The sequence below is a fragment of the Callorhinchus milii genome, unplaced genomic scaffold (assembly GCF_018977255.1).
Source record: "Callorhinchus milii isolate IMCB2004 unplaced genomic scaffold, IMCB_Cmil_1.0 Scaffold28, whole genome shotgun sequence".
In the NCBI taxonomy this organism is placed as follows: Eukaryota; Metazoa; Chordata; class Chondrichthyes; order Chimaeriformes; family Callorhinchidae; genus Callorhinchus; species Callorhinchus milii.
The window spans coordinates 3,433,877-3,461,407 of record NW_024704769.1 but is presented as its reverse complement, the minus strand read 5'-3'; the positions used below and the strand labels follow the sequence as shown (position 1 = coordinate 3,461,407).

Below are 27,531 nucleotides of genomic sequence, written 5' to 3'. Positions count from 1 at the left end.
ACATACACACACGGGGGAGGGAGAAAGTCGGAGAGCCAGAGAGAGAGAGAGACAGAAAGTACAATTGTCAGGCAGAGAAAGAGAGAGACGGAGAGAGACAAGGAGAGAGTGGGACAGTCAGTCAGAGAGAGACACAGAGAGAGAAAGACATACACACACACACCCACACACACAGACAAGGGGTGGGAGAGAGACAGAAAGAGAGCAGAAGGACAGAGAGAGAGAGAGAGAGAGAGACACAGAGAGAGAGAGAGAGAGAGAGACGCACTCAGAAAGAAAGAGAGCCACCTCTTCTCTCTCTCTCTCTCTAGCCGTCCAGCAAACACTGCAGAGGGATGAGGATTCCCGATGTATTTCCGAAGACTCACCCTTTTTGAAGGTCTCGTTAATGCTCCCGGTCCTGCCGTCGGACACGTTGCCCTTGTCTCCTTCCAGGTAAGGAAAGACTCGGCCCTGATGAACCCAGTAATAATCGTTGGATCCGAAGAAACGTACGGGAAACTCGCCGATGTGATGCTTCATCGCTTGTATGTTCAGCGGCACAGATTTGGGGTTGCAGATCTCAGCCGGCCACCACCTGAAATAACAGAGGAACAAGTGACGGTTACAACCACGCCCAAGCCGATTCGGTAACAGCTTTCAAGAGAGGACAAGTGGGGAGGACAGATTTTTCAGGGCTTTGGGGAGAGGGAGAGCGCGAGGGTTGAGTGGGATTGATTGGGACAGCTCTTTCAAAAAGCCGGCACAGACGCAATGGGCCGAATGGCCTCCTCCTGTGATGTAAAACTCTACTGATTCCATTCTGTGATTTGGCCCCATCAGACAGTTTACCTGTAGATGCCCAGCTTGACCCAGACGATTTCCTTGTAGCGTGGTTTCTTGCCAGCCTTACAGTCGTTGCAATACCAGCTGCCTTCCGGCATCTCAATGTTAAGACACTCGGGATGGAAGGATGCCGGGCAGGACTCACAGCATAAGAGATGTCCACCTGACACACAAGGAAACAGGTTTAGTCAAGGTGCCCATCCAATGAACACCATCAAACACGCTCCAGTCTATCGGGTGCTACAGTACCTCAGTCACAGTAAACCGTGGCCACACATCCACACACACACAGACACAAGGGAGGTGTCGCTAGTCACAGCCAGCAGGCAATTAAGCTTGCTCATCTCCAAGTGAACACACACACACGCGGGCACATAAACACACACACACACACACACACACACAGAGTCAGGAGTGAAATCTGAGAGCATCTTTTGCAACAAAGGCTAATGGAAATCTGGAACTCTCTCTCTCTCCCCTCAAAAGGCTGTGGATTATGGCTGAACCCATTCGGATTTTCCAAGACTGAGGTGGAGAGATGTTTAGGTCAGGGTATCAAGGGATATGGGGCAAAGACAGCTAATTAGAGTTGAGGTGCAGATCAGCCATGATCTAATAAAATGGCGGAACAGGCTTGAGGGGCTGAATGGCCTCCTCTGGTTCCTGTGCTCCTTTGTCCGAGGCGCAAATTTCCTTGGTTCCATTTGATCCCATTTGTACCAATTGCTCCCACAGCAACCTTGGAATTGAAAGCCATTGAAGGGATCCGGGCAAGGACGCTTCCCCACTCTTCACACACGAACGCTCCCACCCCACCCCCGACACACACCCCTCCCCCTCCCTCCCTCCCTCCCTCCCAACTCACACACAGGGAGCAAGCGAGCGAGCGGAGGAGAGAACAGGGGATGATGGAAGAGGCAGACAATGGAATAACGATGCGTTTACAAAACACCGCAAGTCGCTTGACACAGAACATGCTTAGCAATTGTAGCTGGCAACATCCATTCTGGGGGAGAGAAAGAGGGGGCGACGAAAAACACACCCCATTATTTTTAGCGTGTCCAATTTTTCCCCCAAATACTCTCCCCTCTTCTCTGGCCCCCTTCTGGCCGGGTGGTTGCCACTTGGACCAGTTGCCAAGGGCACTGGTTGCCCTCTAGGAAAGCCCACTCCCAGTTGGCCATTGGCCATGTGTCAGCCTTGGCAATGAGTGCCGCCCACCCTCTCCCCAGCCGGCTGTCACACACAATCATTATTTTCACGCAAAGGGTCGTGGAAATCTGGAACACCCCCTGCCCCAAAACTGCGGATTATGGCTGGATCCATTCATATTTTCAAGACGTTTTGAGGTGGATAGATGTTTGTTAGTTCAGGGTAACAAGGGATATGGGGCAAAGGTGGGTAATTGGAGTTGAGGTGCAGATCAACCATGATCTAACAGAATGGCGGAGGAACAAGCTCGAGGGGCTGAATGGCCTCCTCCTGTTCCTACTTTCTACGTTGGGGTAACGAGGCCAGCCTTAGGAGGGACCTGATTTTACACACCCTAAAAAGTTAACGTCTCAAGTCTCATCGGCCACGACCTACACATCAGCAGCAACGCAGTCCGCTTTCCTAACACACAACAGCACAAGTGCAGCATTTACGCGTCAGACAAGATGGGCAGCAGGAGGGAAACAGATTAAGATGCCAAGCAGGTGTGTTGCCATGCTTACCTTCATCAACAGTAGCACATTAGAAGCATCCTGCCCATGCCAACAAAACAAGGCGGGGGCTTAAAATAACTGCAAGTCTCCCCACCCTCTCACCTCACCTCCCTACACTCTCCCCAAACCCCACAAGTCAAATTTTCAAGATTAAGGTGGATAAATGTTTGTTAGGTCAGGGTATCAAGGGACCTGGGGCAAAGGCAGGTAATTGGAGTTGAGGTGCAGATCAGCCATGATCTAACAGAATGGCGAAACAGGCTAGAAGGGCTGAATGGCCTCCTCCTGTTCCTATGTTCCCAGTAAGACACTTCGAGGAGAAATGGGTTCAAGGCCCATTGATATATTGAACACTAATCTTTGCATTTGATATAGCCCCCTTATCGTATCTTCAAGATGTTTCAAAGTGCTTCACAGGATACAGTGTAAAGCGAATTGACGCCTTTATTTTGTGGACGATGATGTTACCACGGTTAACACTGGAAACCAAACTCAAAATGGATCTAAAATACCCCAAAACAAGTGAGCAGGGAATGCTCTTGTAGTTATCTCAAGCCCCGTCCTAGACCATTGATTTCTTTCATTCCTGCACAAGCTGTGTGGGTTTTTTAAAAATATTTATTTGATTTAAAATTTGTAGATGTGCATAAGATTTAAAAAAAACGTGTTGTAAAAAGACAAAAGAAAAACTGAAATCAAATTACGGCTTTGTAAGCAAGAGGGTTTTAATCAAAGCAGCAGATTTAACAGACGGGTGGGTGGGTGAGGTGGCGGAGGGGTTGGGTGGGTGGGTGGGTGGGTTTGCGGAGGAAGGGGGGTGGTAATAAGCAATGGGGGTGGGGGTTGTGTGAAGGCGGGGTGGGGGGGGGGGTTGAAAAATACAAGCACAGATGGTTCTAGAGATCAAAGCTGGTTAATTACCTTTCCCACATTTCTTTACTGTGGCTGATGGTGAGGGAGGAATCATGGCTAATTTCAGCAACTCAGCAGAACGATTTGACTCGCTCAATAGGTAGTGCGACTTATATGCATAAGAACTGAAAAGGGATTCGGATTGATGTTGCTCAATTACCCCTAAACAAAGTAAATAAACAAAGGATGAGTTGCAGTGAAAATATCCATGATTCGCCCCCCCACCGAAAAAGATCTGTGAAGACATCGTTAAACTTTTTAAGAGGGATATTGTTTTTTCTTTTATTTCTTTTTAAAATCTCGCTTGTTTTTTTAATATATATATAGATAGATAGATAGATAGATAGATAGATAGATAGATAGAGATATAGATAAGAGATATAAAATAAAACGGGTTACGGAAAGCTTGTCAGAAGTTTAAACGTGCTGGAATATTTTACGTGGCGGGGGTGGTGGTGGTGGGGGGGGGGGGCAGGGGGGAAACTCATAAAACTGGGAGACATGAACAGGAAAAGAGCAGGAAGACCTACCTCTGGCACAGATAAAGCACCAGCTTACGTTTACGTGGGAAAGGGCAGCTCGATTTCCCTTCTTGGCGCTGGAGTGGTTGTTACAGATGATGCTGTGGTTGGAGAGGACGAGGCTCCCGGCTGCAATGCAGCCCTCGCCTGTATGGTAAGCTGTGGGGCACCGCAGGCATCGCAGCATTCGGCCTGTTTCAACAAGGAGATACGGCGTTAGGCCACGCGTTAGTCATGTGCGGGCGCAGTCCCCTGCAGCTCAGCGGTCAAAGCCCTCGCCTGGCAAGCGAGAGTGACCCAGGTTTTTTTTTCCCCCAACATGGAGCTGGATAAATCCCTTCGGGCCTTGGCACTTCCCTGCCTTTCTGACCTGCGCGCTCCCCAATCCACGAGCCCCCCTGCTGACCTCCGCTCGGCTGGCTCCGTGCCCTCTGCTCTGCCATCTGCGGCCGCCCTTTCAGCCACTGCGCCCCGAGGCTTTGGAACTCTCCCCATCCCAATCCTTCCGCCTCGCCCCCTCCGTCCCCTCTTTTTCATCACGATTGAAGACCTTCCACCGTGCTTACGGTCACCTCCTCCTTCCCCTCTCGGCTCGGCCTCAGCCGCTGTTAAGTCTCTCGAGCACGTTTAATAATAATAATCCTTGCACTCGGTGTGAAGCCCTATCCCGTCTTCGAGAAGTCTCAAAGCGCTTCACAGAATATATTATAAAGCGAATCGGCTGTGTATTTTGTGGGCGAAACGCGGCGGCCGATGGCGCACAGCAGCGCCCCGCAAACAGCCGTGGATTGAGTGACCACATTCTTATTATATATTTTTGGGGGAAGGGATTATGAGCCCCGGAAGAGCGATCCGCCAATTGACTCACAACCGGGTTCCAACTTACTGCCAGGTAAACAGAGGCGGTGCGTGGAGTATGGAAACCTGCCCAACATTTCGCCCTGATGTGAATCGAACCCAGGTCCTCTTGCTTGCGAGGCGAGTGATCTAACCACTGAGCTACAGGACTCCACAGTTTGTCTGTCCGGAGCAAGCTGTGCCTTTCTCACCTTTGGTTGCCTTCGCTATTTCCCGGTTGTCGGCCAAACAAGCCAGACAGCAGTGCAAGGGGCAGCGGAAACCTTTCCCTTCGAACATGGCAGTGGAGTAACTCCTCAAACACGACTCGTGGTAAAACCTCCCGCACGAATTCACCGAGCACCTCTTCACGATCTTCCCAGACACCTTACACGAGAAACAAGTGTGATTTCCTGCAGGAGCAAAGGTTTCAAGGACAAGCAGGCATTACTACCTTTGACTGCAGAGCAACGTTTTACATCAGCTGCAAGTTATTTCACAGTAAACTCCCGATAACTCAACCCTGGCTTAACTTGTCGCTACCACTTAAGTCAGTCATCGTGCCGTCAATATCCCAGCCGCCTTTAATGATATATTTATACACACGCCTAACTCACCACTCCTGATAACTCGTCCCTGAATCGTTTTCCCTCAGAGTGACCACTTAACAACGATAATAATCCTTGCCTTTGATACAGCGCCTCATCACGTCGTTGAGACGTCTCAAAACCCTTCACAGGATACACTGTCGAGTGAATCGACTGTATATTTTGTGCCCAAACTTAACTACTTCTAAATACAATTATCGTTCACACGTTTCAGTTGTTGGAAAGTTCGCTGAACAAAAAAAACGGGGTGGGGGGATTATTATAGCAGGACTTTTTGGACACCCTGTATATGCTCCCGCTACATCTCAAAGCCAACGTGAGGACGACGGGAAGAAAATAACCAACCAACCGGGAACAGACAACAACATCAACAAATTACACTTGTATGGCACCCTTTTCGTCGGAAAGACATCCCAGGGCCCTGGACATCAGGAGTTTTGGTCCCGAGCTGGGAGTTGGGGGTCAGAAGGGGAGGAGGGCGTGGGTGGGGGTGGAAGGAAGGGTGGCCAAAGGCTCGCCCGAAGAAAGACACAATTCAGTGACTGGCGTTCGTTACCTGTCGTGCATTCCATACACGTGAACTTCCCATTGGGTAACTCTGCCAAACCCAGGCACTCCAGGTGAAAGACTCTGCAGCATTCTCCCTCGCAGGGCACCAGCGACTCGCCAGGTTTCTCGCAGATCTTAAGAGAGAGTGGGCGCAAAACAGTCCTTACACAGCGTTGGGACCTGGAAACTCTGCAACGGCCTCCCTCTATCCCTCCGCCTTGCCCCCGCACCCCCACTTTCTTCTCCATCTTCAGATTGCGGCTGAAGATCTTTTCCTCTTATAAATAATCCTTGCATTTGCATTTTTTGATAAGAGCGCCTTATCACATTTTCGAGACGTCTCTCAGAGCTTCACAGAATATACCGTAAAGCGAAATTGACCGTGTATTTTGTGGGTAAAATGCCTACGGTCACCTCCTTCCCCCCCCCCCCCCACCCCCCTCGGTGTTGTACTCTGCCTCTGTCGAGCGCTATAGGGCGCTACGTGAGGGGCACTGCGTTAAATGTACTTTGCCACTGATGGCGTTGGCGTGGCTCACCTGGCAGATGTTATCTTTCCTGGAGGCTCCTGAGCCGCGCCTGGACAGACACGAATCCACGGATGTACCGTCCGAGGCATCGCCGTCTGTAGGCCCCGGGGGGCTGTCCGCTCTCTTCTCCAGGCTAACCTGGGGGGGGGGGGGGGTCAACATCGTCTGCATTAGGGTCAGCAGGTAGGGCACAGGAACATACAGCAATCGCGATCCCAGTCATAACCGTCTCCTGGGATTAGCAAACCCTCATCAGCACGCAGTGCGGACTCTGGGTTTGGGTGGAAAGGCGGGGGGGGGGGGGAGAGAGGAACGTCTCAAAGTGCTTCACAGGATAATACTTCTTCTCTTCTGGTGTTGAGTTCAATTGCGCATTGATCGCTGATGCTTCCAAAGTATAATAACAATAAATAAATAGTAATAATCCTTGCATTTGATTTAGTGCCTTATCAGGTCCTTTCGAGATGTCTCAAAGCGCTTCACGGAAATATACTGTCGAGTCAATTGACGAAACACAGCAGCCAATTGCGCACAGCAGTGTCCCCCCCCCCAAACAGTCGTGGATTGAGCGACCAGTTTTTTTTATTTTTATTTTTGGAGGATTACCCCCGGAAAAGCAATCCGCCAATCGACTGACAAACCGGGTTCTTACTGACTGCTGGGTGTGTGGAGTAAGGAAACTTGCCTAACATTTGGAATCGAGCTTGGGTCCTCTCGCTTGCGAGGCGAGCACTCTAACCACTGAGCTACTCGACTCCACGGATATTTCTATACATGCACCGATCGAGTCCCTGATCTGAGCGCAGATTTCAACGGACTCCCCAAGCATTCATTGAGCGCAGCTCCTTCACTCACCAGGCCTCTGCAATCAGAATCGTTCACTTCCCTGTAACTGGAGCTGGTCATTTCCACGTCAGTGGAAGCTCGACTGCGCTTTTTCAACGGCTTACAGGCGTCAGAAAGTTCGCTGGCACCTACGAATAATAACAACAACATACCTTGAATTTGATATAGCGCCTTATCACGTCGTTGAGACGTCTCAAAGTGCTTCACGCAATCTACTGTCAAATGTATTGACTGTGTACTTGTGGGCGAAACGTGGCAGCCAATTGCGCACAGCGGCGTCCCACAAACAGTCGTGGATTGAGTGACCAAATTATTATTATGATTTTTTTTTGAAGGGATTATTACGCCAGGAAAAGCGATCCACCAATTGACTGCCAACTTTCCAGCATTAGGTGAGGCAGGATGTGTGCCTCCAGGGAGAGAGAGCGCGCGAGTGAGTGCGCGTTCCACTCCAACGCTCAATCTCTGGGATTCCCGTGTGTAGGCGGGATGCGTGGAAATCTCAGTTGGATTTGGAGGCTCTTCAGCAACGGCGATGAGTTTCCGCGCGTGTCAAGACACCTGACTGACCCCCGCAAAAGTCATGAATCGTTGATACTGAACTCTCTGCGAGTCACAACCAGTCAGGCACAAGGCTGGCTTACCTGGCAGGGCTGAACTCAGGGCAGATGCTTGTGTGTAAGGTAAGCAACCGCCTCTTTGTGGGCCTAGTTTCTCTGCTGTTACTGGCATGTCTTCTGCCTGTGGGTATAACAACACGTTCATCTGACGTGCTCATATAAGCGCCGCCTATTCTAAAACCCCCGGCAATTTTTGCTTCCAACACCGCTGCCTTCAGAATCGTCCCCAACTTTAGATAGCAATAATCCTGGCATTTATCACGTCTTCGGAACGTCTCAAAGCGCTTCACAGGAAATACTGCAAAGTGGAGTGACTGTGTACTTTGTGGGCGAAACCCGGCAGGCCATTGTGCACAGCAGCGTCCCCCACAAAACATTCGCGAATTGAGCGACGAAATTATTATTTTATTTTTTTTGAAGGGATTATTAACCCCGGAAAAGTGATCCGCCAATCGACTAACAACCGGGTTCCTACTTACTGCCGGGGAAACTGAGGCGCGTGTGCGTGCGCGTGGAGTAAGGGAACTTGCCTACGGTTTCACCCTGACCTGCCCAGGAATCGAACCCGGATCCTCTCGCTTCCGAAGCGAGCGCTCTAACCGGCGAGCTACAGGACTCCACGATATTTAAATGATGGTGAATGTTGTCAGTAGCCAGGCCTCCATATACTGCCCTCACCCTCAACAACAACAACAACTACTTGTGTTTCTATAGCGCCCTTCATGCGGGCAGCGACTCAAGAGTGCCCAGAGCCCTCCACTCGTCCCAGAGCGTACCTGTTCTTTACGCATTTTCTTTTTTGGCACAGCCTCCACGGATTTCTCGGACTCCGAGCGGCTTCTGACGCACCTTCTTTGCTGCTTTCTTTCCAAAGAACCTGGTAGGCGATTTACGCCGGAAACAAAAGGTTTTTGATTTGGGGTGGGTTTGCCGGCCTGAGCTCACGGACGGTCAAACACTTCGGTTAGAAGGGCAGCCTGGATCGATGACTGAGAAAACGGGTCTATTCATTATAATAATAATAATAATCCTTGCATTTGATACAGCGCCTTATCATGTCATTCGGACGTCTCAAAGCGCTTCGCAGGAATACTTTGTAAAGTGTAGTGACTGTGTATTTTGTGGGCAAAACGCAGTAGCCAATTGCACACAGCAGCGTCCCCACAAACATTCGTGGCCAATTTATTTTTATTTGTAAATATTTTTTTCTGAAGGGATCACAACGCCTGGAAAAGCGATCCGCCAATTGACTAACAACTGGGTTCCTACTTACTGCTCGGTAAACAGAGGCGTGAGTGTGTGTGTGTGTGTGTGTGTGTGTGTGTGGCGTAAGGAAACTTGCCCAATGTTTCGCTCTGCCGGGAATCAAACCTGGGTCCTCTCGCTTACGAGGCACTAACCACTAAGTTACAGGACTCCACGTTCACAACATTTTCACAGGAAATGACCCAGAATTAGATAAGAATATTGTATTACTATGATTATTGTTGTTGGTGGTCATATATATCTGGGGAGGATGGAGAAAAAATGTAAGACTTTTTAGGTGCGAGGGAATACAAAAACACGGGTTCACGTGAATTGTCCGGCAACCAGAAGGCTGTGGGCTTGCTTACCTGCTAAAAGGTCTCCATATGTGGAGTAGTGCGTCTCAGGCTCCTGTTGGTCGCTCTGCAAGTCTATGGGTGTGATGGCTACCTTGTCCACTTCTCTGCCAGACACATCTGTCTTAATACACGTTCCCTTGTAGGAATAAAATTAGCTTGTTACCCAAACGAGCCAGGAACCCAACCACCGACTGTTCACTAATTTCTTCTTCCCTGGGGAAGCCCGTTCATACCGGGACATTGGGGATGACAACGGTAGACAAGGAACAAAGATGTTCGGGGTGGGTGGACGGAGGGAAGAGGAAGCCAAAACTTTTAACTGTACGTTGAGGCAAAACTTTTCACCTTCGACTGCTTTTTTTTTTCAAGGAGTGTGTTGAACGCGTGTCAAGTCACTAGTTCTGAGCAAATGTACTGCTCGCTTCGTTCGAGATGATTTACTTACACACAAATGTACGCACTCACGCGCACGCACTCACACACACACACACACACAAAAGTTTAACACCGTTTAAAAATGGAAAGACGCATTAAATTCCATGAAGTGGAATTGTTTGTTCCGACAATTAAGAACCAGCGGTTGGCGATTACCACTGTTCTCTGAGGAAAATAATATACCAGATATAACGCAGTTAGCAGATCAATCTCTGTACTAAATCTCACTCCAACAGAGGCAGGAAAACCTGTCCAATGGAGCCAGTCGGTGGAGGTGGGGAGGGGGAAGAAGAGGGAGAGGAAAGAGATGGAAGAGGAGGGGAAAGGGAGAAAGAACCATGGGAGCTTTAGCAGTCAATAATGAACGCTCATTGTTCCATTAAATTAATTATATTTAATAATAATTTGTCCTCCCGGCCAGTTTCCTCTCTCTCTCTCGCTCTCACTCCTTCCGCCTCTCCTCTTGTGATTCAGCGACCAGCACGTGTTGCACAACCACAAAGGGAGGAGAGAGCTTGCCTGCTTCCCCTCAGTGACAGAAGCCACCGGCTTTGAGAGCACGAGAGAAAGAGAGTGACAGAGAGAGAGAGAGACAGACAGGGAGAGTCTGGGACAGGATTTTTGAGTTCAGATCTATTGGGATGGGGAACCCAAATGCTTCTTTATTATTATGATTAATCATCATTATTATTAAATGCTTCCACTGTTAACACTGAAAAGAACAGAGGGCAAAAGATATCACTGCACTGCAAAATTAACTGGAAACAAATCGAAAGGTGAAAGAGAATTAAAACAGTTTCCACTGATTTGCACAAGACTCTGACACCAGAACAAACCAGAACAGAACAGGCACGTAACGTACATACCCCACAGAGCCACTCGGTGAATTCCATTCATGTTCAGCAGAAACTTTTCTCAACTGTGGACCCGCGGGAAGACAGAGTGAATCAATCCGGGGTGGGGGGGTTGGGTGGTGGTGGGGGGGGGGGGGTGTGAGAATCACGCTGAGACCCACAGCACCGCTATTCATCACACACCTTACTTTGCCACGAAGCTACCAGTGACTTACTTAAGGCGCGACCCCAGAATTTCAGCTAAACGCAAAACTCCAAAAGGCCAAGCGGAGCCCTGTAGCTCAGTGGTTAGAGCATTCGCCTCGCAAGCGAGAGGACCTGTGTTTGATTCCCGGGCCGGGCGAAATGTTGGGCAAGTTGCCTTACTTCACACGCCGTCTGTGTTTACCTAGCAGTAAGTAGGAACCGGGTTGTTAGTCAATTGGCGGATGGCTTTTCCGGGGTGGGGTGGGGGGGGGGGGGGGCGAATAATCCCACAAAACAATAATTTGGTCACTCAACCCAAGACAATTTAGGGACACTGCTGTGCGCAATTGGCTGCTGCGATTCGCCCACAAAATATACAGTCAACTCACTTGACAGTACATTGTGTGAAGCGATTGGAGACGTCTCGAGAACGTGATGAGGCGCTATATCAACCGCAAGGATCATTATTAGTCGAGATTTTTACAGTTGTCCTCAAGAATTAGCGTTCAACGCTGTGATGTTGCATCTTTGGTTTATTCTATTGTTTGTATTGTACAAATACTGACTGTTTTTCAGGGTTACAGTACAATAGAAGCACAGATGACTTAACAAAACTTTAAGCGGGGGAGAGGGAGGGAGCGCTTTAGACTGTACACAGACTGGGTGGTTGAGTTGCTATGGGGCCAAAAGTTCTGGGTTTGAATCCCATTGGATCCGCTCAGCTCTCTCTTCGTCTGATCCAGGTCAATAAAACAAAGCAACAAGTCTAAAATTGTGTCTCAACTGGGGGGGAGGGTGTGTGGGTAGATTGGGGTGCGAGGAAGGGAGAGCAGGGGACGAGGTGGGAGAGGAAGAGGAGGATGAAGGCAATCAGGGTCTCTTCAGGACTAAATTGACGCCAAGGAGACAAACCGGGTGAAGCAATATAAGCTCCATAATAACCCAAGGCTCCGGCACATCAACAAGACTCCACGTTGCAGTAGATATGTCATGTGCTGAGCCCCGTGACCCAAAGCGATAATGGGTTAGGGGGCTCCCAGCTGGACAAGCTGTGTGAAGATCAACAGATATTTGCAGTGAAGTCCAGTTGTAAAGTTCCAATTCTACTTGGAAAAGGGACTCAAAACACACAATAGCTGGGGATGTGCCTGCACTGTAACAGGACTCCAAGGTCACTAACTGGAGGTAAACTGTGACGGGATACTCGATCTCCAGGGAAAGGTCAGAGTCAAAGTGCTTGTGTGCATTTTGCCAATAACCCTTCCTTCCTTTTGTTATGTTAGGAAATAATATCTCGGGCTGCAACATGCAGTTTGGGACACGACTATTTGTCCTTCCACGTGGAGAGGACATCCCAAAGAGGTTTGGTTAAGGGGATAAGAGGAATGTTGGTTGGGGGGAAGAGGGGCTTGTGTGGAGTATAAACACGGCACCGATTAGATGGGCCAATGGCCTGTTTATACAGTCTATAGTTTGGGACACCAGGATGGTGGAAGGCGAACCGGATGGACCTTGGTCTTCTTTCGCCGGGCAGATTCTTATGTTCTTCGCTCCCTCTCCCCGTTCTGGCTGCTTACCTCAACTCACGCTACTGAAAGTAAGGGAATCTTGGCTAAATTCCCTTCTCTCGTCTCTGAGGCCAGTGCTCAGCGGGAGCAAGGGGGTGGGAGGGGCAGAGAGAGTCGGTGTCACTTCAGGATCAGGTGGCCTGGCTCTGGGAATCTGGAGAGGGGTGATGGGGGGTGGGGGTGGCTTTGAAGGATGAAACGGAAGAGTCTAAGCCTTCCGCTCGCCTGGCAGACACAAGAAATCCCTCGCCGAATAAATCCTCAGCTCTTATCACAAGTTCCTGGCCACCCATTCCAGCTGTTTCACACACACGCACGCGCACACAAATCCATGCAAGCAAACACACACACACACGCGCGCGCACACTTAGAAAATTAGGCAAGTAGACACACACACAGAAAACTACACACATTCACAGGGAAACAACAACAACAAAATTACATTCGCGAAGCGCCTTTCACGTCGGGAGGACGCCCCAAGGCGCTGGGCCGTCTTCCCGACGTGAAAGGCGACGTAGAAAACTGCACACGCGCACACAGAAAACCACGCACCGACACGCACATACCATTCAGCCACAAGCGAGGGGGACAAGGGATGAGAAGCACAGTGATCGGTGGAAACATTAAACTGGCTGCTTGACAAGATTCCTCTCTTCCCCCCACCCCCCACCCTCTCCCCGCCACGTTTTTTTTTGGTTTAAAACGATCATTCAATAGTTACCCTTGTAAGTTCCTTCTTAGAGACAACTAAATACTGATTGACGCAGGTCCCTGGGGTTCCTTGCTCCTGGACCGACAGTACCTGATCGGACTTAGCGACTGGCAGCACGTCGCAGTCCGAGCTGCCGCCGTTTCTCTTCTCGACCTTCAGGTTGGCGAGAGAGGGCGGCAGCGATTTCCTGGCCGCTGCAGTCCTCCAGGCCATTTTTGGGGCTTCCCTTTCGCCCGGGTGCCCGTGCCCGTTCCCGTCTCCCGCAGAGGCCGGGCTGGGAGAATCCAGGTGCCTTTCCGACTCCTCCTGCTCCGCCCTGGGGAACATCCGAGGCTTTCTGCTCCTCTTCACCTCGGATTTCAGTGTCGCTGGCGACTTGTTGGACTCCAGCGAGGTTTCGAGTGGCGGGTCGACATAGATGAAGGTGTACTGTGCTATCCGGTCCTCCAAGGTCATCTTCAACGCTTCCTCCACCTGAGCGATGCCAACATCCCATTGAGGACGCACTCGCTGTGCTATGGGCTTGAGGATCTATGGGGGGGGGGGGGGGAAGGCCACAGACAGGCTCAGTTAAGGATACTGCAGCGACAATGAACGGCGAGGGAGTTGGGCACTTGGTCAAGGGGATCGATCAGCGTGGAGCCTTGTGCAGCTCAGTGGTTGGAGCACTCGCCTCGCAAGCGAGAGGACCTGGGTTCGATACCTGGGCAGGCAGGGCGAAGCGTTAGGCAAGTTTGCTTACTCTACACACACGCCTTTGTTTACACAGCAGTAAGTAGGAACCCGATTGTTAAGACGATTGGTGGGTTGCTTTACGAATCTTTTCAAAAAAAAATTTAAAATAATTTAGTTACTCAATCCATGACTGTTTGTGGGACACCGCAATTGGCTGTCGCGTTTCGCCCGCAAAATACACAGTCAATTCGCTTTACAGCGTATCCTGTGGTGAGGCGTCTCGAAGACACGATAAAGCGCTGCATCAACACAATCCAAAATTACATTTACACCGCGCCTTTCGCTGTGGGACGATGTCCCAAGGTGCTGGACAGTCAGGGATTTCGACCCGAGCTGAGGGGTGGGTTGGGGAACGTGTGAATGGAGCGTCTGGGAATAAATAAATACCTTTTGTTTCTCGGCTGTGCTGCTGGCCTGTCGGGCTGTCTCTGCCACCAGGATCTCGTACTGTGAGCAACCCTTGTAAGGCGCCACTCTCTTCTCGTGAACCCAGGCTCTTTCTGGTATGCTCCCGAAAAACTGCACGTGGTATTCCCGGGCACCTGAGCAAGAGTCGGCAAAGCTTACCAAAGGTTACGCTACATCTTCTTTTTAAAAAAAGATCACTTTTCCAGGAGTAATAATCCCTCCAAAAAAAATAATAATTTGGTTACTCAATTCACGGCTGTTTGCGGGACACTGCTGTGCGCAATTGGCTGCTGCCTTTCGCCCGTAAAATACCACAATTCACTCCATACTATATTCTGTGAAGCGCTTTGAGGCGTCTTGAAGACGTGATAAGTCGCTCTTTCACATGCAAAGATTGTTATTACTATTAATATTACATTTCCACTCCCCACAAGCCAGACCCCTGACCGCTCTTAAAAGATTCCTCGTTTTCGATGAGAAAAAATTAAATAGGAAATAAATAATCCTTACATTTTATACGGTGCCTTCTCACTTCATCGGGATGTCTCAAAGCACTTCACAAGATTTTACAGCGAAGTGTAGGCAAATGCGGCAGCCAAATTGTACGCAGCAATGTCCCTGCAAACAGCCGTGAAGGGCATGATTCCTACAGTGTCTTTTATGTAGGATAACATCCCGAAGAGCTCTACACAAACCGTATGGAGCACCGAGTAAGCTAGAACGAGGGAGAGAGTGAGGATGTTATCTGAAAGGACGGTAGGTTTTTTTTTAAGGAGGGGTTTGAAGGCTGGGAGAGAAGGAAGAGTTGGAGGAGTTCCAGCGGGCAGGACAACAGTGACTGAAAGCTTGGCTCTCAACAGTGTAGCAGAGGGGACAAGAGATAACACCACAGCAGGCCCGAGTTGGAGGAGAGGACCCCAGGCACAATCCTCTCAGCAAACCCCACAAAGAGAGACAGAGCAATGGGACGCCAACTTCTGCAGGGCTAAAGGCTTTTCTGGAAAATGTGGGACCAAATAGAAAAACTCCTTCCTTAAAATAAGCTTTCACTTATCTCCCGCCCCTCCACACACTTAGTATTGAAGCGTTGTCAACCACAAGCTACAGTATTTTGTCAGCAAATATCCAGGGAAGTACACTCCTGCCATGTCAGCATCTGCTCTGCCAGATTGCGTTGGTTGACGATTCAATGCCCCGTTGGACAGTTGGCAAAGAGCAGGCACCTCATTTTTGCTGCTTCCCTTCATGATTCGGCACCTCCCTCCCTCTCCGACCTGCTTACTTCCCAACCCACTACCTCCGCTTGACTGGCTTCAGCCTCCTGCTTGTCCCTCATGCCCTACATCCCACCATCGTTCCACCATTTATTTGGGGAATTTAATATCTCCGCGGACAATGCAACACCCACCCCCAGCCCTGATTCCAAGTCTCGACGTGGGGGCTTGAACACATAACCTTCTGACTCAGAGACAAGAACGCTACCACTAGCACTACCTATGAGTCTCACCGTATATGGGACAGGATAACGCACTTCATCAAATGCAAGGAAAACAACAACAACAACAACAAACACAGCGCTCCTCACACACGGTAGCGTCACAGAGCGCTTGACAGTGGCGGAGCAGGACGCCGAGCCGGGGGAGATGACCGTAAGTATGGTCAAAGAGGAAGGTCTTCAGGTGCGCTCTGAAGATGGGGAAGGAAGGGGCAAGACAAGAGGGAGAGTTTGAGGAAGTGTTCCAGAGTTTTGGGGCATAGTGGCTGATTATTATACTGCAGAGTTATTGCAGCTGAAGGTGTTTGCGAGGATAACCTTCTCGCTCTGGCGAAGGTATCTTTGCTGTAAAACACTGCGTCTGGAGGGTGGACGGCCTCACCTCGTGTGTTGATCTTCGTGTGAATCTGCAGCAGGGGGTCGGAGGAGACCATACAAGGCCACCAGGGGTACGTGCCAACCTTGGACCACACCAGATCCCCAATCTGGTACTGGGCTGTAACTGCACTCTGGCCTCCGAAGGCTGGCAAGTGAGGGACCTGAAAGAGAGAGAGTAAGGTTTGAACTCCGTAGCTTGGAAGGAGATAGAAGAGGAATCACGCACCAACAACAACTTGCATTTATATAGCGCCCCCCCCCACGCAGGGTAGCGACCCGAGCGCAGGCTGAATGCTGTACTTGTAATGGGAGAAGGCTATTCGGCCCATCGTGCCTGTGCTATCCACTCCCCCGCTTTTACCCCATAGCCCCGCACATTTTTCCTTTTCAAGTCCCTATCCAATTCCCTTTTGAAAGCTACTATCGAATCGGCTGCCACCAGCCTTTCAGGCAATGCATTCCAGACCGCAACAACTCTCCGGGTAAATTAATTTCTCCTCGTCTCCCCTCCGTTTTTTTTGGCAATTGTCTTAAATCTGTGTCCTCTTGGTTACCGACCCACCCGCCAGAAGCAATAGTTTCTCCGTGTCTACTCTATCAAAACCCCTCATAATTTTGAACATCTCTCCCCCTCAACCTTCTCTGCTCTCAGAAGAACAACCCCACCCTCTCGAGTCTCTCCAGTGAAGAAGGCAGACAATTTGCTGACAGAAGTGAACGCCAAACGGGCCTGACCAATTTTATACGCGGAGAACTGTTAGCCAGGACCCTAACTGGGAGGAACACCCTCCTTTTTTCAAACAGTGCCTTGGGATCTTTAGAATCCATACAGATGGGATCTCGGATTAAAGTCTCACAAGAAGGATGACACCTCTGACATTGCAGACCCCTCCACCGCGGCGTGTCCAGAGTCCCGACTTGGGGCTTGAACCCAAGATATTCTGACTCCGAGGCGAGCAGTGCCACCCTCCGAGCCAGGCTGACAGTTTTGGTGTCCTGCTCGGTCGTTCCTGACCCGCCAAGCGATTTCACGCCAAAGCTGGCGGGGATCTCGCGCAACGAACGGCAAGGACGCGGGAATTAAACCTCAGACCTGACTGAACAGATTTTTCCTGTTGTACACCACAGAGGATATCCAGTTGTAACCTGCTCGGCACATAAACAAATCCCTTACCAAGCCTCAGAAAGTTATGTGCTTTGAACAAGCCGTTTCCTGCGCTGGCTTCCCTTTGTCAAAGGAAAGAAGACAGCGCTTAACGGGAGGCAAATGATGACCTCGATGTTTCACCACCGATCTGAAACATGCCCGCGTCTGTCAAAACAGGACCCATTGCCGACCCCTCCCAATCCGGACTAAATACACACCCACGCTGAGCTTGGTACAACAACAACAGCTTGCATTTATATGGCACCCCTCAAGAGCGCTAACACAGCGCCACACCAGATAACTGATAAGTGTGTGATCACAAAACGCGATAAACTGCAAAACAACAAGGTCAAAGTTTGGGCACAAAGTGTGTGCTGCGTTCACGCTGTGAGGCGAGAGCGTGTCGGTGCGAGGGTAAAAACCTCAGGCAGATTTACACCCAACACCTCAGCCACTTCCCCCAACACATAGAAGTTGTCTCAATAATAATAATAATAATCCTTGCATTTGATATAGTGCTTTTCACGTCGGGAGGACGTCCCAAAGCGCTTCACAGAACACACTGCAAAGTGAATTGACTGTATATTTGTGGGCGAACGCGGCAGCCAATGGCGCACAGCAGTGTCCCACAAAGTGTCGTAGATTGAAAATGACCAATTTATTACTGTTTTTGGGGTTTTGGAGGGATTATTATTAGGCTCTGTGTGGAGTAAGGAAACTTGCCCAAGGTTTCGCCCTCTGCCTGGAATTGAACTCAGGTCTCTCACTTGCAAAGCGAGTGCTCTAACCACTGAAATACAGGACTCCACCTGAATGACAATAGGTTAACGCACTCTGGACCGACGCTCACAAGCAACGACGCACAATTATAATATACTGAAGCGCGTCTGAAATTGCTGCTCGCTTCACCGAACAGTTTCCAAAAAAACAACACACGAACAGCACGTGCAAACTGCGACGAGGTTACTCCGAAAGGGACCGGACCGTCCAAGCCCCCGGTAAGTGTGCCAGCGCAAACTCCTCCGTTCACAACGTGGGAGGTTTACAAGCCCATCAAAAAAAAAATAACATTCTCTCTCTCTCTCTCTCTCTCTCTCGCACGCACGCGCGCGAACCCACAACAACAACAACTTGGATTTATGCCGCGCCTCACACCCGGACGGAGCAGCATCTCGGAACGTTCAACAGTGGCAGAACCTGACCCAGAGCTGGCGGCGGGGGTGGGGGAGAGGAGGTGACCTTTGAATAAATAAACACATTTTAAAATATATACATTTTACTTAAAATAAACGTTACACTTTGGATGTAAAAAGATACACACACCCAAGGAGCACAACCCCACTGGGAGCCCTGAAGGCTTCGCTGGTGCAAAAATCCCTTCCCATCCCATATTCTACGTGTAAGGTTACGGAGACTGAATTGCCCCCTTTGCCTGTGGTCGGTTGGGGGGGGGAGGGGGGGAATTAGGGAGAGAGAGATTGAGATAATCTCTCACCGTTAATAAAAATCACAAAGCGATACGTCGGGACGGAAAGGGCTGCACGTGGAGCTTTGCCCCCCCCCACCCCACCCCCAGCGTTTGCAAAGGACTCACTTTGTGTTCCTCGGGCTCCGCTTTGATGACCTTCTTCCTGGTCTGCTCCTCCCCGCTGCAGGAGTCGTGCTTTTTCCTCTTCTTCTTCTCCCTCTTCTGCTCGCGGGCGGCCGCCAGGGGCGACTGGGCCTGCGACTGCGCCTGCTCCTCGTTCAGGAGGTCTCCGCACAGCGAGGACTCGAACAGCGCCTTGCCGTTGTGGTAGGTCTTGGTGATGCGCAGCTTGATCTCGGGGGAGCCCGTCTTCTTTGGCGTGGCGGGCTCGGAGGCAGGAGGCGAGGGCGCTTTCTCCTGGATCTCCGGCGGCTTGACGATGCAGTTCTCCACCGCGTAATAGTCGGCGGAGGCCAAGTTTCTGTACGTTCCATAGCCGTTGGCAGAGCCATTGGGCAGCTGAGAGTATCCTGCGTACTTGTTTGGGGCGTCGTATAGGTTTACGCTGGCGTAGCCGTTGGTAACTGGTGGGATACTGTCAGCGCTGGAAGCAGGGTAGATAAAGCCTTGCTGTAAGGAAGCTTCGTAGGTTTGCCCTCTGTCTTCCCCGATACCACTGGCGGCATTGAGAACATCAGGAACCTGCCTCATGTTGGCTGAATCAATAAGTTGTTGTGGCAGCTGTATCGTGTTTCCCATGATACCTTTCATGAATGAGTAGGAGAGATCCATCGTGTTGCCCCCGCATCCTCAACTTTCCCTCTCGCCTGTTGAGCCTTTGGGTGGGTGAGGGGTGGGGGTTGGGGGAGGGAGGGAGGGAGGGAGGGGGGGGGAGGCGGAGGAAGAAAGACAAGAGACGACGTTACTACTCGTCCAGATCAAAGAGCCGGGAAAAAAAAGCCACAAGCACACCTCATTTTGAATGTGGTTTTGTGACAATAATAATCCTCGCATTCGATAATAATAATAATAATAATCTGCTACAAATTCGACCACGAACCCACAACTGTTAAACGAATTGCAATGGGGGCGGCAGGAGGCCGGAGCCGGTCGAGCGGAGGCAACGGGTAGTGGGTCGGGGGGGGTGGGAGAGGTAGGGAGGTGCCAAGGCGTGAATGACATTCCCATTATTAATACCACAAGGATTATGGTATGAAGGGATTCCAAGGTGACTCAATGTTCTGACTCGGAGACAAGAGTACTACCTGATCAGTCCGACCGATACATTACTGTTTCAGTGTGTGCAATTCGGGGCCCAAACGTGCACACAGATCCGTCTGTAACGTTGCGATGGAGGGAAAGGCAGAGGAGTAAAATACACTACTCTGCGAGCGTCAGCTTGTGCGTATTATTTTTCATCCAGCGCGGACAAAAATATCTTATGCAAATGGGACTGCCGGGGATTTATCCAGGGAACTCCGTGGCCTGAGCTGATGAGTTTGTTTACTGCCGAACTGCTGCTGGTAAGAATCTGCCGACGCTCGAACCGTTCACAACATTTCTACGAGGAATTGCTCATTTTCCCGAGCACAACCTTGTGCAACACGCCAAACGGCTTCACGCCGTCAAACCACAAGAAGAATCCTTGCGTTTGCTGAAGCGCCTCATCGCACCAACGAGACGGCCGAGACGTCTCGAACCGCTTCACAGTTGTGGGCTGATCACCGGAGAAGGAGAGGGACTCGATCTAATTGCTTCTTTCGCCACAGAAGTACGTGTTTAAAATCAGCGAAAGGTGACTGCAGTCAAAAAAAAATTATGACCGTGTGGCACTGCTGTGCGCTATTGGCTGTCGTGTTTCGCCCACACAAATACACAGTCCCTCCACTTTACAATACATCCGGTAGAGCACTTTGAAGGGTCTCAATGACGTCTCAAACGCTTTTAGTTGTGAAATGAACTCACAAACGTAAATTTATTTATTCTCCGCTGACTGGGTGCTCGAGAGCTCAGCAATGTTTTTTTTTTCACGCTCTTTCGATGAAAAGGAAAGCTCTGCACTACTTTTAAGACTTTTCCATAGCAACAATTTTGCTCCTGTCCCTGGTGACCAGACAACAGAGGCGTTTGGGGAAAAGATTATTTCAGCAAAAACACCTGGGAATCAAGACCATAACACACATGTTTGTCTGCTCCTGCCTTTCGCTCCAAAAAAAATATAAGCTCTGTTACTCTGCTTGCACTTGATATAGCTCCTTTCATGGTGGGAGGATGTCTCCGAAGCGCTTCACGAAGTGCAGTGACCGTGTATTTTTGTAGGCACATGCGGCAAGCGTGTCAGCCCGACTCAGTGGTAGCGCTCTCGTCTCTGAGTCGGGAGTTTGCGGGTTCGAGCCCCATGACGGGGTGAAGTTATACTGTCGGATAAGGAGTCAGATAAGACATTAAAACCGAGGGGCTACTAATTCCGCCAATTTTGAGGCGACAACAGTCTTAATATGCTAAAAGCAAACGGTGTGTATTGCACATTGCAAATTTGTTTAACTTATTTCCCAATGCAATGTTATCATTCAACAGATGTTGAGCAATATTTGAATATCTGTGGTAATCGCCACTGGAAGGAGATTGAGGGGGAAACTGAGGAATTAGAATCACTAAACGCCGCAACACCCAGACAACAACAATTTGCATTTATACAGCGCCCCTCACGCAGGTGAGCGTCCCAGGGCGCTTGACAGTGGCAGAGCACGACGCTAAGCCGGAGGGAGGACGTGACCATAGGTACGGTCGAAGAGGAAGGTCTTCAGGCGCGATAGCTAACGTTATTGTGAGACGGCTCTTGCATTCATTGTGAGCTGGTAACTAGGAGGCAGAGACTGGGCGAATATTCAAGATCATTACCAAAGCCACTAAGGGAGCGCGCACACACGCGCGCGCGCACAAGTACGTACACACACACACACACATACACACTATTATGACATGGAATGCAGTACCAAAAATACAGAGTGAAGCAGAACCGTACAATACCTTTTAAAAGGAAACCGACAAATATTTCAAAAATAAGCTATAAAGTGGTATGGCGGAAACAGGTCAGGGCTAAATGGATAGCTCTTTCAGAGAGACGGTGCAGACATAATAGCCAACAGCTATAAATTTCTATGTGCTGTAAATTTCAATGGCTCAAAATATACACATATATCACACATTACAGTGTATAGTGGTGAGAAGCGGAATTCCTTCTCATTTTGACTTCTGTTTAAAGCTTTTTCATTTAACAGCAACGCCCTCTCCTCTCATGGTCCGAGTCAAACAGCCTGTTTACATCGACATCATACACGTACCTCACCATTTCATATGAAAACACCCATATACGATTTAGCCTTGTAATCCCATACCAGTTATGATTATTATTATTACCAGCTCTTCCGCCTTCACAAAACACACAAGCATTTCTGGCTGTGACTGGAAACGAACCTTATTAAGCCAAAAGTGCTTTTAAGAAACGGACGGCTATAATTTCTGTCCTTTTAAAGGGTCGCACCCCATACGGTAAATTATCTTTCACGGCCTGACTGACACGCTGGAGATTTTTTCGCCTTTACCAGCTTTCCAGCATTCGTCCGGTATTTTTTTCTCTCTCAAAATGACTCGGGGCTCAATTCCACAAAAAAAGGAAATCGTCAGAAAGGTCTGATCCAGCGCTCTGGTAGCGACTGAAGCCAGACAGGAGAGTCTGTCTGCGTGTGTGTGTGTGTAAGGGGCTCATTCTCAAATTACGTCATGCGCTTATCATTCCAATTCCACACATAAAACCGCACTCCGACCAGATTCTGAGTGACAGATTCTGAATCGCCCGGTTTTAAAATCCCTGCAAATTCCAACGGCGCTCAAAGCAGCACACAAGAGTTATGGCCAGTTACCTGAACACCACCGCGCCTACGGTTGGACAACAACAACTTGCATTTAGGCAGGGCAGCGTCCCAGAGCGCTCGACAGTGGTGGAGCACGATTCTGAACCGGGGGTGGGGAGGGGAGGGGAGTGGGGAAGCGACCGTAGGCACGGCCGAAGAGGAGGGTTTTCAGGCCAGACCTGAAGATGGGAAAGGAGGGGGCAAGATGGAGGGATAAAGAGTTTTCTGGAGTTTCAGGGCATAGTGGCTGAAAGCATGGCTCCCGATGATGGGACGAGAGGACGGACAGGACACGCGGTATCCCAGGGTAGTAAGTGGTTCACCTCCGTCAACCTGGCAACTGAGCCTGGCACAGAACACACACAGACGAAGTACACCGGCCCACAGTGTCATGTAAACGAGGTAAACCAATGAACCTTGGCCAAATCACAAGCAGCCGAGAAGCCAAAAACCCAAAAACTCCATGACAAGCATTCGCTCCAACCGCAACGAACATCGCGCTGCAGAGCAATGCGTGCAACAAATATCCCAAATCATTTGCTCGGCCTCTAATAATAATAATCCTTGCATTTATCCAGCGGCGGCGGCCCAGCTTTTTGGTTGGCCCACAAGATAATCATGGAAATAACAAAACAGCATATAGATTGATGCCATCAATCCGGAAACATTCAATCAAGAAACATTTATTTTGTTAAGTCAACCAAGCTGGTTTGCAAATCATTGCGCTTGTCGGTACCTGCCATCAAACACACACGCCAAGCCTTGTCTGCCTGTGTATGCAGGTCTATCGACACTTGAGTCGAGGCTTAAAGAGGTGCGTGACCAAGCCTCGGATCCCCCTGCACATTTGTTGGGGCTGCTCTTGGCATTGAAAGAAAACAAAGCTAGGTATTAAAGGACCAGATGCAGAGAGAGTGGCAGGTGCAATTCAACTGCAACAACTTGCATCTGTATAACGACATTCACGTCAGATATCGTCTCGGAGCACTTCACAAGGGCAGTGTCACAAGCAGAGGTGTTGCTATGTGGCACATGACAGATGACTCAATATCACAGTCCACCGTTCTTTGGTGAGATTTCTTCAAAGGGCGACTGACAGGCAGATTCCACTCGAGTTGCAATATGACAGACGTGACACTGAACTTTAACGTGAAAACAAGACGGCAGAGGTGATTGGCCTAGGAATGGGGAGGAAGAGAGTTAGCCAGGATTCACCCTCATCATTGCTGGTAACTCCTGGAATGTTTCTGCAAAGAAATGAGCCCCTTTAGTCCCACAAATAGTCATGATGCGAATGGCCAATTCTATCGGGTTGGCTGGTGGTCAGGACTCTGGGCCAAACTCTCTTCTCTTTTCCAACAGGTAGACGAGACCTTGGTTTCACTCCTCACCCAAAGGGCAGTATCTCCAACAATGCAGCACTTCCCAGCACTACACTGGAGAGTCACCTAGATTGTAAGTTTAAAGACCTGCTGTGGGACTCGAACCTGTAAACGTCTGACTCGGACGGGATTAATAATAATCCTTTCATTTGACGTAGTGCCTTTCATGTCAGGGGGACATCTCACAAGCGCTGCAGAGGAAATACTGTGTTGTATACGTGCAGTGGCTGCATTTAGAATACTTGCACCTAGTTCAGGTGAATTGAGTAATATAATAATCCTTGCATTTGATATAGCGCCTTACTGTGTCTTCACGACATCTCAAAGTGGTTCACAGAATGTACTGCAAAGTGAACTGACTATATTTTGTGGGCGACATATTATATTATTATTATGTGTGTGTAGTGGCTGTGTTTAGAGTGCTGACATCTAGCTCTGGTGGATTGAGTACATATAAAAGCACACTGGAACTCTCTGTTTTGGTGAAGATTCATATTTCTTTTTAGACTGATGAGGCAGATTCTGAACTTCCTTCTGGCTACGTACACAAAACTCGTAAGGGAATCAGGAAGTGAGTTATTGGAAATCGCACAACGACCGTTGTTCTTATGCCAAGAATTTTTACTGATGTAAATACCAAGTTGATGTTAAAAAAGTCAGCAGGATTGACTGGGAGAGTTTATGCACCATCTATGCTATTAATATTTCTCTTTCTATGATCATTGTAAACGTACCAATGCCTCCAGAGCGCTGCATAATCGGATTTCTTTTTCACAGCCAGTGTCACTCAAATAGCTTTCCCGACACGTAAATAAATGGAAAGTGAAATGGTGCACCAGGAATTTAAATCCAGAGTAAGAAAGCATGTCAGTGCATCTTTCATCTTAATTAACAGTTTAAAGAGAGGTTCAATAAACATTCATGATTTTACAAACTGACATCAGCAACATTCCTGAAAATGTCATCCTTAAAAGCCAGCTATCTAAACCCACAACAAGGTAAAAAAAACAACACCTGCTTTTTGGAATAATTATTAAGTCATGAACTTGGGTCTCTCTCTCTCTCTCTCTCTCGCTGCCTCTTGACTAATTTTACCAGTTACATCATTTGATTTGTCCTTCCACAAACGAGATGGAAGTGTGTATGTGCGCGCGTGTGTGGGTGATAAGAGAGGAATAAAACAAACACACGCACGCACAGCCGAGCCAAAAAAACACAGAAAACAAATTCGAACGGCTGGATTTTGTGCACGCTTGCCAAAGGTTGAGGGGAGGTAGATGTTTGTGCGTACACCAAACGCGCTGCAACTTCATTGTATCCTGGCGTACGGGGAAAACAAGAAAGAGGTAGAGAGGGAAAGGGAGGGCGCGGGGAGAGAAAAGCGGGGGAGAGAGAGACAGAAAGTGGCAGCAATATGGCTGCCACTGCCCCTTTAAATCAAGCATTGTACCCAACCAACCTCCTCCAAAACCTCAACACGCACACATTACGCGTCATGCCCTATCCTGCCCAGCCCCGGCTGAACTTCGCATTTTTAATGTTTCACATTTAATTTTTTTTAAAAAAAAAAAACAAAAAAAAAAGCCCCAGCCGTGCCCCGGGGCTGGCTGAACTTTCTGGCATTTTCAACATTTATGTTTTCGATATCCATGTACGAAATGAAAAGAAAAGGAGCGAAAGGATGCAGGAAAACGTGAAACAAAATGGGCGGAGGTTTCAAAACACGCAAAACAGCTCGTTCCACTCTCGACACACTCAGCCCCAGCTTGGCTGAACTTTTTTGCATTATTAACATTCATGTTGGTAATGTATAGCAATTAATAACAATAATCCTTGAATTTTATACAGCGCCCTATCACGTCGGCAAGACGTCTCAAAGCGCTTCACAGAATATACTGTAAAGTGTGGCGACTATATGTCGCGGGCCGAACACGACAGCCGATTGCACACAACTGTGTCCCACAAACAGCCGTGGATTGCGTGACTGAATAATTATTATCTATTTATTTTTGAAGGGATTATTACGTTACACCCCCCCCCCCCAACACCCCGCCCGCCCCGGGTAAGCGATCCGCCAATCGACTAACAACCCGGGCTCTTTGCTGACAGCCGAGTAAACAGAAGGAAAAAAAAATACCCGATAACATCCTATTAATTAGGGCGCGTTGCGACGTCGCGAAGCCGCGATGCAGAACAGAATACGCATTTAGAACGACGATCCTCACATGCGACCGCGTCTCCGAGACGTCCCGAAGCGCTTCGCGGGAATCCGCCGTGAAGTGTAGTGACTGTGATTTTCGCGAATGGGGCGGGCGGCGGCGGCGTGGCGGCGTCATCTGAAACGCGAGGCTCACCGCCACGCCAGAACGCCGCCCCCGCCGCCCGCGTCTTCGAGACGCCTCCGCCGAGGGCTTCCACGCGGGACTCCGCGCCGCGCAGTGTAGTGACTGCGCGGCGGGCGGGCGGACGGGCGTCGTTTGCCCCCGCGTAACAATCCTCGCGCGGCGGGGAAGGAGGAGGAGGAGGAGGAGGGGGGAAAAAGAGAGAGGGAGACGAAGGAAACAACAACAACAACAAACAAACAAACAACAACGGGGGGAGGAGGGGGGAGAGAAACATGAAACAAAATGGGTGAAGGTTCCCCCCACACACCCCCACCCCCACACAGTTACCTTCAGCTTGTTCCATTCTCTACACACTCAAGTCCCCAGCTCGGGCTCGGGCTCGGGGCTCGGGGCTCGGGTCGGGAGTTGGCGAGTGGCGAGGGAGGACGGAGCGGAGCGGACCAACGGCCGAGAGGAGGAGGAGGAGGAAGAGGAGAGAGAGAGAGGAAGATGTCCATTCGGGGCCTAGTCGCCTCAGCACAGCCTGACTGCAGCCGCCCCGAGCTCCATTACCGCCGCCGCCGCCGGCCTACAGCCTGGGCCCGGGCCTCGCCTCTCCTCTTGCCGCCCGCGCTGTCGTCGTAGGCCGCCGCCGCCGCCGTGCCCTCAGAGGCCCCGCTCGCTGTCGGGCGGGGGGGTTGTCAAGGCTACTCCAGGTCGGTCGGTCGGTCCCTCACTCCCTCTTCTTTTTCCTGACCGACTCCCTTCCCCTCACTCACTCACTCACTCCTTCGTTCGTTCGTTCACTCGCTCGCGCGCTCCCCTCAGGTTGACTGACTGACGCTCGAGCGCGCGCTCGCGCTCTCTCTCGCTCCCACCCCCTTCCCGTTGACGCTCTCGTCGCGAGCCGCACAAAGGCCCCCGGCCGCGCTCAGCGCCCAAACCCCGCGCTCCCATTGGCTGAGCC

At 49.9% G+C, this 27,531-nt stretch overlaps 1 protein-coding gene across 2 annotated transcripts in view; it reads right to left on the bottom strand.

Annotated features, from left to right (window-relative positions):
- The window catches only part of nsd3 (nuclear receptor binding SET domain protein 3), a 32,901-nt gene extending 5,758 nt beyond the window's left edge, over positions 1-27,143 (bottom strand). The window contains exons 1-16 of one of the 2 annotated variants that reach the window (XM_042344481.1): positions 26,913-27,143; positions 19,071-19,780; positions 16,334-16,490; positions 14,436-14,590; positions 13,323-13,844; positions 9,568-9,694; positions 8,731-8,831; positions 7,979-8,075; positions 7,344-7,462; positions 6,498-6,626; positions 5,966-6,092; positions 5,014-5,214; positions 3,974-4,156; positions 3,453-3,605; positions 832-988; positions 369-577 (exon numbers count right to left, since the gene is read on the bottom strand). In XM_042344481.1, coding sequence (XP_042200415.1) covers positions 369-577; positions 832-988; positions 3,453-3,605; positions 3,974-4,156; positions 5,014-5,214; positions 5,966-6,092; positions 6,498-6,626; positions 7,344-7,462; positions 7,979-8,075; positions 8,731-8,831; positions 9,568-9,694; positions 13,323-13,844; positions 14,436-14,590; positions 16,334-16,490; positions 19,071-19,736 — 3,103 coding nt within the window. In that variant the 5' untranslated portion in view covers positions 19,737-19,780; positions 26,913-27,143. The remainder of the gene's footprint in view (positions 1-368; positions 578-831; positions 989-3,452; positions 3,606-3,973; positions 4,157-5,013; positions 5,215-5,965; positions 6,093-6,497; positions 6,627-7,343; positions 7,463-7,978; positions 8,076-8,730; positions 8,832-9,567; positions 9,695-13,322; positions 13,845-14,435; positions 14,591-16,333; positions 16,491-19,070; positions 19,781-26,912) is intronic. The other variant, XM_042344482.1, reaches the window with a different exon arrangement.
- Between the last annotated feature and the right edge of the window lie 388 nt (positions 27,144-27,531).